The sequence below is a fragment of the Doryrhamphus excisus genome, chromosome 11, assembly GCF_030265055.1.
Source record: "Doryrhamphus excisus isolate RoL2022-K1 chromosome 11, RoL_Dexc_1.0, whole genome shotgun sequence".
NCBI classification, from domain to species: Eukaryota; Metazoa; Chordata; class Actinopteri; order Syngnathiformes; family Syngnathidae; genus Doryrhamphus; species Doryrhamphus excisus.
The window spans coordinates 564,014-576,412 of record NC_080476.1 but is presented as its reverse complement, the minus strand read 5'-3'; the positions used below and the strand labels follow the sequence as shown (position 1 = coordinate 576,412).

At 36.7% G+C, this 12,399-nt stretch overlaps 1 protein-coding gene across 4 annotated transcripts in view; it reads left to right on the top strand.

Annotated features, from left to right (window-relative positions):
* The window catches only part of cdh13 (cadherin 13, H-cadherin (heart)), a 253,180-nt gene that overhangs the window by 116,837 nt on the left and 123,944 nt on the right, over positions 1–12,399 (top strand). For all 4 annotated transcript variants that reach the window (XM_058088198.1, XM_058088197.1, XM_058088200.1 and 1 more), the window contains 2 exons: positions 4,274–4,426; positions 11,592–11,736. In XM_058088198.1, the coding sequence (XP_057944181.1) occupies positions 4,274–4,426; positions 11,592–11,736 (298 nt within the window). The remainder of the gene's footprint in view (positions 1–4,273; positions 4,427–11,591; positions 11,737–12,399) is intronic.

Sequence of the window (12,399 nt, the reverse complement as noted above, 5' to 3'; positions counted from 1 at the left end):
CTGGTCTATATGTACCCTTTGATTGGCCTTTCGGCTGGGGTAGGCTCCAGCAAATGAATAAATGCATGAAGTCATGAAGTAATGACTAGCTAGCAGTCCCTACAGCATAAGTGTTGCAAAATATGAGATGGCGCTGTAGTTTGTTTTTGGCTGATGTCTGACAAATATTCGATATCGTTATTTGATCGGCACAATTTTCTCCCAAGCTCCTCCACGTTCCTGCTCGCAGCTCCTCACCTTGCCCTCCCAACTATAAGAACTTACAAGCACATTTCCATCTAATCAAGCAATGCTAAATCAAAATAAAAAATCAAATCTATGAAGTAGCAACAGGCTAACTTGTCCAAGAAAATGTGTTTCTGCGAGTGATGTAATAGTTTGGTCGCGGGCTCAGATTCGATATTACGGAGAAGAAATGCCTCTTGTTCCTCCGTTGCATTGTTTCGGCGCCGTGGTTGCTCTCGCTGTCAGCCTGTCTCCTTTCTCCGCAACGTCTGTCTCCCTGCTGTCCGTCAGCGTCTACATGTTTGCTTTCTTTTATTTTCCTCTCCCCGCATGCACTTTTTCTGTTGTTTATGCTCTCACCAAATCTGCCATTCAACACGCCGGCTTTATCTGAGCTTCCAAGCGAGTCGTGTTGGGGAATATTACCGCCTTAAAAAGCAACAAGCCTGCGGCTTCGTTATATTGAATAAATTATTTACTTAATTGTCTTGGGAAGACGAAAAAAATAAACAAACCAATTAGTTATGTTTATTTGCAGAAGATGCAGATTCCAAATCCTACCTTATATGATGATTGGAGCCCAAAAAATGGAATCTGATAAGTGATATCAGACGGAATACTTTATTATTGGCCATGCAGGCAGGAGGCTGAGGGTTCAAACGTCTTTGTGGAGTTTGCATGCTCCTTTCTTGCATCCGACTGCTGGATGTTGGGATCTGACAGCGGAGTTCAACAACATTACCTAATTCTTTGTTCCTTCGGGGAAAAGGTCAAATACGGCAGTGTTCATAATAATCCCTTTCAACGCTGCTAGGGAAGGTGAAAAACAGGCCGCAGTGAATTATATGAAACCTGTGACCTTTTTATACAAGCTTTATTTTTCCCAGCAACAGCCAAGAAATCTTGATGACTTTCTGCAAGGTCCCTCTTGATTGAAGCCCGAATCCCAGGCTTGTTGTGATGGGAGGAAAGCAGTGATGATGAGTAATTAGCGACTCATTCATAACACCGTTTGGCCGCGTTCCATTCAGAACTCAGTGGCCAGGTTCCAAATCGTGCACTTGCACACTTCCACTTCATGATGTGTACACTGAGTACTTCGTTCCTGAGTGCAAATTTTAGTCATGTAGTGCCGTCCCGAATCGATGACTGTCATCGAATACGTAGCGGAAATGATGATTGCAATATTTATCCGTTCTTCCTCTTCTTCTTCTTCATCTCTCCTTTTTAATTGTGAATTGCAACCACTCGAGTTCCCTTCCGCTACATACAAGATGACGATGATTGAGGTTGGTTAAGCGCCATCACGGCGCTCATTATTTGCGGCGTGCCGAGTGCTGCATCCAGGTACCGGCGGCGTACTGCGTTTTGCCGTAATTCACAGTGTGAAGGCACTTACGCCTTCAAAATGCTAAGTGCAAGTGCGGAATTGCGCCGCTTGGAAGCGTGCCTCGGGACACAAGCCGACACGGCATGTGTGTAAAAATATTCCGACTTATAAAAGCACGTGTATGCACACCTGAATGTACGTACGGTGAGTGGCGACACGTCACCGCTTCAATAATTCCGGAATAAAATCGGAAGTACATTTAATTTCACTGACAAAGAAAATATGTTACACTTGGAGACTATTGGAGTGTATAGGTGCATCGAAAAAAATTAATATTGAAGCATCAAGACATAAGCATATCAAATGTATACAGTTGCACATGGATGCTATACATTTTACATGAATTATCGTAGCTATGAGTTATTTTTTAGGTCCCTGCTTTTACTACTGATCACCGCAAAAAGGAAGTTGCAAGAAAAAAAGAAAGAAAGAAATCATGAAAATACAAAAAAAAAATTGTTTGATTGATACTGTATTCATATCGAAGACAAATTCAGGTCCATAATAATAATAATAATAATAATAATAATAATAATAATAATAATAATAATAATAATAATAATAATAATAATAATAATAATAATAATAATAATAATAATGACTAATATTTATTTATTTTTCATGATTTTTTGATACTTTTCCCTCCTAATTTTGACTGTTACCTTGCATTACTACACTCCATAATAATATGTGATATTATAATTAGTATAATTATTATAATTATTATAAGTGTTATAATTATTATAAGTGTTATAACTATTATGATAACAATAATAATCTGTGATTGGCTGGTGACCAGTCCAGGGTGTACCCCGCCTCTCGCCCGAAGACAGCTGGGATAGGCTCCAGCACCCCCCGCGACCCTCGTGAGGATAAGCTGTAGAAAATGAATGAATGAATTATAATTATTATAATTATGATTATTATGATAACAATAATAATCTGTGATTGGCTGGCGACCAATCCAGGGTGTACCCCGCCTCTTGCCCGAAGACAGCTGGGATAGGCTCCAGCACCCCCCGCGACCCTCGTGAGGATAAGCTGTAGAAAATGAATGAATGAATTATAATTATTATAATTATGATTATTATAATAACAATAATAATCTGTGATTGGCTGGCGACCAATCCAGGGTGTACCCCGCCTCTTGCCCGAAGACAGCTGGGATAGGCTCCAGCACCCCTGCAACCCTCATGATGATAAGCGGTACAAAATGAATGAATAATAATATTAATATTAATAATGAATTTTATTTGTAGTGCACTTTCCATCAAATGAATGATCTGAAAGTACGGAAACTGACATATTTTGGCATAAATCTGTGGGGTTACGTGAAAACCAAGCCAAGTTTTCATCGTATAAGCAACCAAGCCATTCCACGTTGATGGGCTTTTATTGTGAAAGTCACTTTTTCTCGTTAATAGACTAGCAAAGCACACAAAGACTTGATGACTTCATCCCGGCAGAACGTTCATAGACACATTTTTTTTTTTTTTATTCACAGCTCCCTGCATAAATTGGGTCGGCGAAAACAAAGATGCCACTGAGGGTTACAACTGTACACACACACACACAGACCCACACACACACATACACACAAAATATGATGCTTATTATTTGTGTGCTTGCAGAGCGGCATCACACATCCCGTCATTTGCATATCATATCACAAGCCCCGTTGTGCTTAACTATGAATTTGACCTGATAAGGTTTGGTGAGGGTGGGGCGCTTTTTACCATCACCCCCCCCCCCCCCTCACAGTGGGAGACGCACTCAATATAGACAAAGCCCGTATGCATGTTTTGTGATGTCGACGCCACCATCATAACGCGCCACCTGCATCACTATGGTGTCACGGAATCACACTAATCTTGGCTAACGCTAGCGCTCAAGTTTCTGTGTCATTCGCTCGGCAAAACACTTTCCATCTCATTTGACACCAGCGTGCTTTTATTGTGGCGCTGCATCCCCGCTGTTTGAGGCCGAGCCATCTGTGAATCCAAGTCTTCTCATCCCGCTTTGCAGATGCTGAACGCCGTCTGAACGCCGTGACGTGTTGACGTTTTTTAAAGTCATTTCCCATTTAACAAATAACAAATTTGTTACATTATTCGTATTATGTTTGCACGCTATAAACATATTGATTAGCGCCCCGTACAGGAAATCAGGTTGCCAGATGCTTGGTTAACTAATGAATGAAGTTGATATTTAATTCATTCAACACTGGAGCTCCGCTCTTTTCACGGAATGTTTCATTTGGACTTCACGCTTTTCCCCTTTGGTTTCCTTCTGTGGTTGCATCACATAAAAGCTGAAGACAAAGCCGAACTCGCTTGTGGAGTCGGTCTGTTAAATGAGATAAAGTTTCACACATTTTTTTTTTGTCATTTTTTTTTTCCCCAGAAAATGTTGTTTTTAAGCTTCCGTCTGTATTTTTATATCTGATGTGAATTGAAGGTTGCACTCACAGTCTAACATTCATTTTCTCCCTTTCCTTAAATCTCCTTTTTCCTCTTCCCGGCCTTTCCGTGGATGCTCCTGGCTGATGTTAGTCTCACGTGAGTACCTCCTCCCAACACAAGAACCTCGGCTTTAATGGAAGAATCATTCTGACTTTGCAAAGTTTACAGTTGTTTATGCGGGTCTACTCGCCTTCAGGTGATTTCAACAGAGAAATCCTGGGACCACATCTTCCGACTCACGGGCCCTGGTGCGGACCGGGATCCCAAAGGTCTCTTCACCATCGACATCGACACGGGAGACGTGTCAGTCACCCGCTCGCTGGACCGGGAGGCCATTGATTCCTACCAGGTCAGTAGTTTGTTGCACTGGAAAATACGATCGGTTGACTTTACTTCAAAAAAAAATGAAATATGCAAACGTGCTGCATCATAAAAACTAATTGATGTTAGCTTGTAAATGAATTACATGAATGAAATTACTAAATACTTATTTAACACTTAAAAAGTGAGTTAGATTTACTCATTTAATTAATTTGTATGTTGCCATTTACAGTGTATATAATGAAATTGAAATTAAAATAAAAATTGAAATTGAAATTGAAATTGAAATTGAAATTGAAATTAAAATTAAAATTAAAATTAAAATTAAAATTAAAATTAAAATTAAAATTGAAATTGAAATTGAAATTGAAATTGAAATTGAAATTGAAATTGAAATTGAAATTGAAATTAAAATTAAAATTAAAATTAAAATTAAAATTAAAATTAAAATTGAAATTGAAATTGAAATTGAAATTGAAATTGAAATTGAAATTGAAATTGAAATTGAAATATTTTTTCATGATTTTTGTGATCTTTTTACCTCCTAATTTCTACTATATTACCTTGCATTACTCCACACGAAATATACTTGCTGCACTGTGCGTATATGCTAGCAAATACACACAGTGGCAATGTGACTGTATGAATGACAAGAGGTCTCAGTCCGTTCAAGCCATTGTTCTAGTCCTATGAAGCGCCTAGTTTCTGAACCAATGCATCACATTGTTATATATGGAGGCCCCGAGGTCAATTCCATTTGTGTGATGAATTTATAAGAACTTAATGATGACATCTTGCAATACTGCTTGTTGATCGTCATAATTAATGAGACAATGCTACTAAATATATATATATATATATATATATATATATATATATGTACTGTATTTTTTAGCCTTTTGCTTTCATATTTAATCAAACAAATAGTAGCAATATCAAAGCGTCTCCCCTAGTACCCAGGGGAGGGTGTACAGGAGTACTAATAACATTTTTTTCAAGGTTGGAAGTTCTGACAATGAAAGGAACATATCTTTCATGCTCATCCCTGTTTTTGGTGCCCATTTTGTTGCCTGCTTTTTATTTGAGACGGGAACTAGGACAGGAACAGGATTTTTAAAGTGTCTCGGGTTATGTAAGTTCTTACGTTGAGTGTGATTCACGCTGTCAATATCTCATAAAAACGGAGCCAATGCTTGTGCAGCAGCGACACAAATACGACACGTACTTGACAGCTTCCACGCAATCATTGCGTATTCAAATATTTGTATTAAATATTGAATATTGAAACATTTAAACGGGGACTGCAGGATGAGAGACCAGGTTCAGTTGACTTAATTTGCTAATTCCCAGTCTTATTCTCTTCATGTTATCAACATGTTATTAATTTTAATATACAGAGTTTGCAGCAATTAACAATACTTTGCATGAAAAGCACATCCCTGTCAACCAAATGTGTTCAATCCAACCCCATGCATTTAATAACCTTATTAATGGCGCTCGCGTGAAAACCACTTTGGACTCAAACTTCCTCAGCTTGTGATTTTCCTGTTGCCCTCCTCATTTATTTTCCAAGCCAGGCCTGCATGTCACTTTATTCTCTCCCCTTATCACAGAGAGACAGAGCGTCTGTGACCAAATCACGACTCGGTAGAAGGTTCCCCTATCAGCTCTGCCCTCAAACGTATCCCAGTTAAAGTGTCCAACGGTGCTTGGAGACTGACCCAGTCGCATCCAGTCCGGGACTTACAAACTAAATGGCGTTTGCTCTATTAAAACGTTGTGGAAATAAATGAAAATAAGGGTTAATTTTGAGTGCGACTCATAACTCATGTAGGATGTATATTAAAAGTATTACAACAAAAATGTAAAAGTCTATTGTGTGCCAAAAGCTGATAAAATATGGCGACGAGGTGGCCAAATGCTGTTTTATGGTGCAGATACATTTCTTAACTAGCCATACGTCTTGTCCTAGACAATAATACGTAGAGCTATAGCTTAGGACTTAAAGGGAAACTGCACTTGTTTTGGAATGTTGCCCATCATCCACTATCCCTAAGTGAGGCAGGAAAACAACAACGTTCCATTTACATTCCGTGATGTGCATATTAACCAAGCTGTAGGACATTAATTTTTATAGGAGCCTACTTTTGAGTGACAACGGTGATGTGCAGTCCTATGTTCCCCATGTATCAGAATACGATATACTCAATGGACAGCTGTCTGGTCGGAGTTCTTTCCAGTTGATTTGAATAATTCTTCATTGGCTGTGATGTAGTCACTTGGAACAGATAAGGATTTAAGGATTTGGATACTTACTTTTCCAAAGTACCCGGAAGCAGCGTCTCTCCCGGAATCTGTCCTGATGTGATCTTAGTTGATATGCATTCTGTGAATTCAATGGTTCCAAGAAGAATTCTGACCAACACGCTGGAAGTACTTCATGTTATCATGAATGTGATTGTTGCTGCATAGTTACAGCATAGAAAATGCCATCTTATTAGACCGCTTTATAGGTGAAAGGTGAATCCCAATTACAATCCCAATCCCAATCCCAATTACATTCTTTGTGGAAAAATGCCAGATGGCAATCTAGGATGCACAGAAACCGTAAAGACATGCATTCTTGTCTCACATCGGGATTATGAGCGATATTCCCCCGAAAGTGCAGTTTTCCTTTCATGTTCTAGCTGAGTTGAGTGTTTTTACAAATATACTGTAAAGTCATTAATCATTCAGCTGAACCAAAAACAAAACAAGACCTTCCTTTCTTGTTGCTCTCTCGCTTCTTGGTGTCTAATAGTCAAATAAAGATTGGCCGGCATTGTTAAAGAAATTCCCCACGAGAGGAAAACAATTAGCATTGCCATTAGCATTGCCACTTGCTGGAGAAAAGCCTGGATTAGTAAATGTGATAAAATACGTGCAAGCGTCTGGGACTAGAAGACCACGAATGGTAGAATAGAAAAGAAGCTGTACATGCACATACTGTATTTGACAGGGTTAGTGTACTTTAGTGTACTTTGAGTTTCCTCCTATTGCGTTCACCCTTTTGGATGCTGGATGATTGGCATAGTTTACGTTACACGTCGGGGAGGGATTTTATTCATCACACAGCATTTTCTAGTTGACCTTTTTCCCACTTTGGGATTTGACTCCAGCTATTGTGAGTACCTTCACCTGCCTGCGCTTTAATTAAAGACCTTTACCTGCACTTGGGGTCACGACCCTGCACCACCCGGGGTCATTCATCCGATCCAGAAGTCCCACCTTGAACTGAATCTATTTTTCGCCATAAGAACTAATCCATATCCAATTAAATAAATACACAAAGCTGGAAATGTTAGCACCAGATATATTTTTTTACTTTGTGTTACTTTGTGGTTTTTCATGTAGAAAATACTTTGTAATGCGTATAAATTTAACACCACTTTTACATTAACGGATTGTGGACAAGATCCACTTGGACACCGACTTCCCCACGTATTGTAAATTCCCTCATCTTGGTCGTATCTGGAGCCAATTAACCCCAATAAACGGGGTACAAGTGTAGACAAGAAGACCCGGGTAATTAAGAATAGACATAATTGCAAGCTTGGAGGCTTTTGCTGACATAATTACACGTTGTTTTGAAAGCGACAAACACACAGGGAAATATATGATTAAGTTTAATTCACGCGGGCCGGCTCCTTCCTCTCAAACGTAATCAAGAATTAACTTTATACCCTCGTTAATCATTTTGTTTTTGTTTAAGAAACCAAAAAACGTGAAGTTATCCATTGTTTTCAAATGGAAAAACAAATGAACTACTGACACATTTCAACTTTAAATCCCAGCTCATGTTTTGCTAAATAAATCAAGATTGACCTCACACACATTTATTAGAAAAAAATAAAAATAAAAAAAAACATTCTATGATTCTATGATTGTATTTGTTTAACATTTTGGTTTGGCATAATTAAGCAAAATACACCCACACAGATATTTATGTAATCCATCAGCTTTGTATTTTCATATCCAAACGCAACTGACACTTATTCAATATTATGACTGAATGGGAATTTTAGACAGCCGTAATGTAAAATGTGACAACACGTGGAATGGCCATTTCACGGCCATTCCACGTGTTGTTGCTGCAACTGAAAACTGTTGTTAAATTCCCTCTACTGTTTTCTGCTTGACTGGACTATCATTTCCAGGGCTTTAGAGAGGACGATACGCTGCCCTGCACACAGGAAATAGTCCTGCTGGGAACGTATTCCCAGTGTGTTGGCAACACACACACACACACACATACACACACCTAGTATACAAACACCAACACAATTGGTGCAAACAGACGTATAAAAACTACTTTGACAGTATTAGGAAATGGCGTAGTGTATACTACTGGTAATCAGGGTTTTGCACTTTTTACCTTTCCTTATAGATATGTCAGACACTTTATAGCACCTTTTAATAATAATAATAATAATAATAATAATAATAATAATAATAATAATAATAATAATAATAATAATAATAATAATAATAATAATAATAATAATAATAATAATAATAATAATAATAATAATAATAATAATAATAATAATAATAATAATAATAATAATAATAATAATGTTGTTGTTGTTGTTGTTGTTGTTGATGATGATGATTGTTATTGTTATTGTTATTGTTATTGTTATTATTATTATTATTATTATTATTATTATTATTATTATTATTATTATTATTATTATTATTATTATTATTATTATTATTATTATTATTATTATTATTATTATTATTATTATTATTATTATTATTATAATAATAATAATAATAATAATAATAATAATAATAATAATAATAATAATAATAATAATAATAATAATAATAATAATAATTATTATTATTGTTGTTATTGTTATTATTATTATTATTATTATTATTATTATTATTATTATTATTATTATTATTATTATTATTATTATTATTATTATTATTATTATTATATAATAATAATTATTATTATTATTATTGTTATTGTTATTATTATTAATAATAATATTAACATTAACATTAACATTGATATTGGTATTGGTATTGGTATTGGTATTGGTATTGGTATTGATATTGATATTGATATTGATATTAATACTAATAATACTACTACTAATAATAATAATAATAATAATAATAATAATAATAATAATAATAATAATAATAATATTATTGTTATTGTTATTGTTATTGTTATTGTTATTGTTATTGTTAATGTTAATGTTAATGTTAATGTTATTGTTATTAACATTAACATTAACATTAACATTAACATTAACATTAACATTAACATTAACATTAACATTTATATTTATATTTATATTTATATTTATATTTATAATATTAGTATTAGTATTAGTATTAGTATTAGTATTAGTATTAGTATTAGTATTAGTATTAGTATTAGTATTAATATTAATATTAATATTAATATTAATAATAAGCAGCTCCGAAAACATCACACATCCACAAGTTATATCCACTCTGGGAAAAAATATGCTTTACAAAAAATATGCTTCTCATCCATATTTATCTCACGTTTCATCTTTGCTTTGTGGTCAGGATCATCCCACTCCAGGGGTGGGCCCCCTCCCAGTGTCCCACTCTCGTAGACCCCCCACCCCCCAGATAACACGATTAAACAGTAAGAGGCCTGTTGCTCGGCTTCTGCCTGCTAATTCAACCTTTCCGCTTCCTGCTGGGTCACATGACAAAGCCTGGTATTCATCTTGGCTTTTCAACCCGGCCGTTACCTTCTTACCTTCGGAGATGTACTGCACTTATAGGAGGTTGGGGCGCAAAGGACTTCCCTTTCCCGGGATGCTTCACCCAGCTCCTCCCGATGCATCCTGAGACATTCCCAAAGCATTTGGAATAGTCGTTTGTCCAGGAGGCGTCCTGACCAGGATCTTCTCCTCCAGACTCCTCGACTCGTTTCATAGCTGTTAGAATAAAATATCATAATAAATGTCTTATACTGCAGAGAGCTTGGCAAGGAAACTAATGTGTTTATTTGTCATGGTTTTCTTCCAAATACTATTAATAAGGAATATGGAAGATTTAGAAACCAGGATGGTTGATTGAGCAACACACAAACAATCAACACCATTAGCGCAAAACATAATAATTGTTTTAATATTTGATAAGACGCTTAAAGACTTAAAGACTGCAGGTGAAGCCTTTCAACCTTTTTCCGAAGGAAGATTATTTTTTATTTTTATCTTGCTTGATGCTTTTCTGTCTTTTTAATAGCTCATCTTTTATTGAAGCCCAGAACTTCTATTTTTATCTGTCTGTTAGCGTCGTTCCTGCTGATGTGATGAAACACGTTCGATAAGGATCGCTGCGATAACGCCCCCGAAATGGGAACTTTCCGTGCAAAACAAACAATCATAGCGAGCCATCTTTTGCTAATGAGCGCATTATATAATTTGCCTTCACCGAAATCTCCTCACCGACATGCCAACGGGTTGAAAACTCTAAACACGGGCTTTAAAGCTACAAATGAGATCACCAAGGCATACACGTTTCCAATTAAAGATTTAGAAGCGCTTGCTCTGACACGGCTTACACAAAAAAGCTAATATTTCATCTTCATAACACCAGGTCTCTCTGTATGCCTTCTTTCAACACTGCCAATTACGGATAATTTTATACTCTCAAGTCAAGCTGTTTTCGGCTCCATAAGATCATTATGCTACTTTGCAATGGATCCTCTCCTCCCGTGCTCGGCCTGCTTTTCATAATATATCTACGCTAAGACACTGCATTTTCACTTCGCATTTAAATCAGCTCAGCGGCTTAAAGTTCAAAGAACTACAGCCGTGGTATGAAATAGCGCTGCTTCTGTCTTCGGCACGGTGAACATTGCATCATTATGCCATTATTCAAGCAGGGTGCTATGTGTACCGTTCCTTAGTATTTACTTGGTAGGTACAGTACCGTTTTTTAAAATACATACATGCTGATGTTTAGGAATAGAATATGTTTATATTTGTGGCATAGAAAACCTGTTTACCAGATCCTACATACTGTATTTTCCGGAACTTTTTTTCCTAGGTTGGTTGGTCCTGCCACTTATACTCCAGAGCGACTCATAAATGGAAAAAGTGTTTATGTTCCATAAAAAAAAATATTTTTTCCCATTTTCACAGCTGGAAGTGTCGACCACGGACCTAAACGGAAACCTTGTGGAGGGGCCAGTAATTCTGGTGATCACGGTCATCGACCAGAATGACAACCGACCCATATTCAAAGAGACCCGCTACACAGGAGAGGTGCTGGAAGGGTCCCCTACAGGTAGGTGACGTTGTTTTTGTGACGACTTCTTGATTGAGCTGTGAGGACTGGTTGGATGTCTTTGTTGGGCTTGCTTAGCTACCTTAATAATAAAACACGTCATGTACATATTATGTATGTAAAGACACGCTTAAATGGCCTACTATCTGTCAAAGGAGAACACCATCAAAGTCTCCGGGGAGTACTAATACTTGTGTAATACTTGATAGAATCATTTGTGGTGGTCCAGTTGGAGAGTGTAACATTAATACAGGAAGGAGTTCTGCTATATGGCGGTACTTCTCAAATAATGGGCGAACTGTCAGACCTTCAATGCAGACCTGCCAATATGTGCAAATGATACTTGGATAAAGGTACTCACCGATGTAGGCAAAAGTTCTTGATGTAAAATTATTTTTCTCCTTAAAATGTTTGGGTTTTTTTGAGTATCCGTAAAGTATTCATTGGATTCACATTATTTCTTATGGGAAAATATGAATATCTTTTAGTTGGAAGACGTTAATGACCAAAACGAAGGTTCCACTGTAGTGAAATTGCATTTGCATTGCAATGATGTGAAATATCTTGGATTGATTAAACCGTGTACGGAGTAAATAATCGAAGAACTGGACAGCGGGTGTCAGGCTCCACGGCGAAAGGGCGAACAGAAAATTTCATATTTGA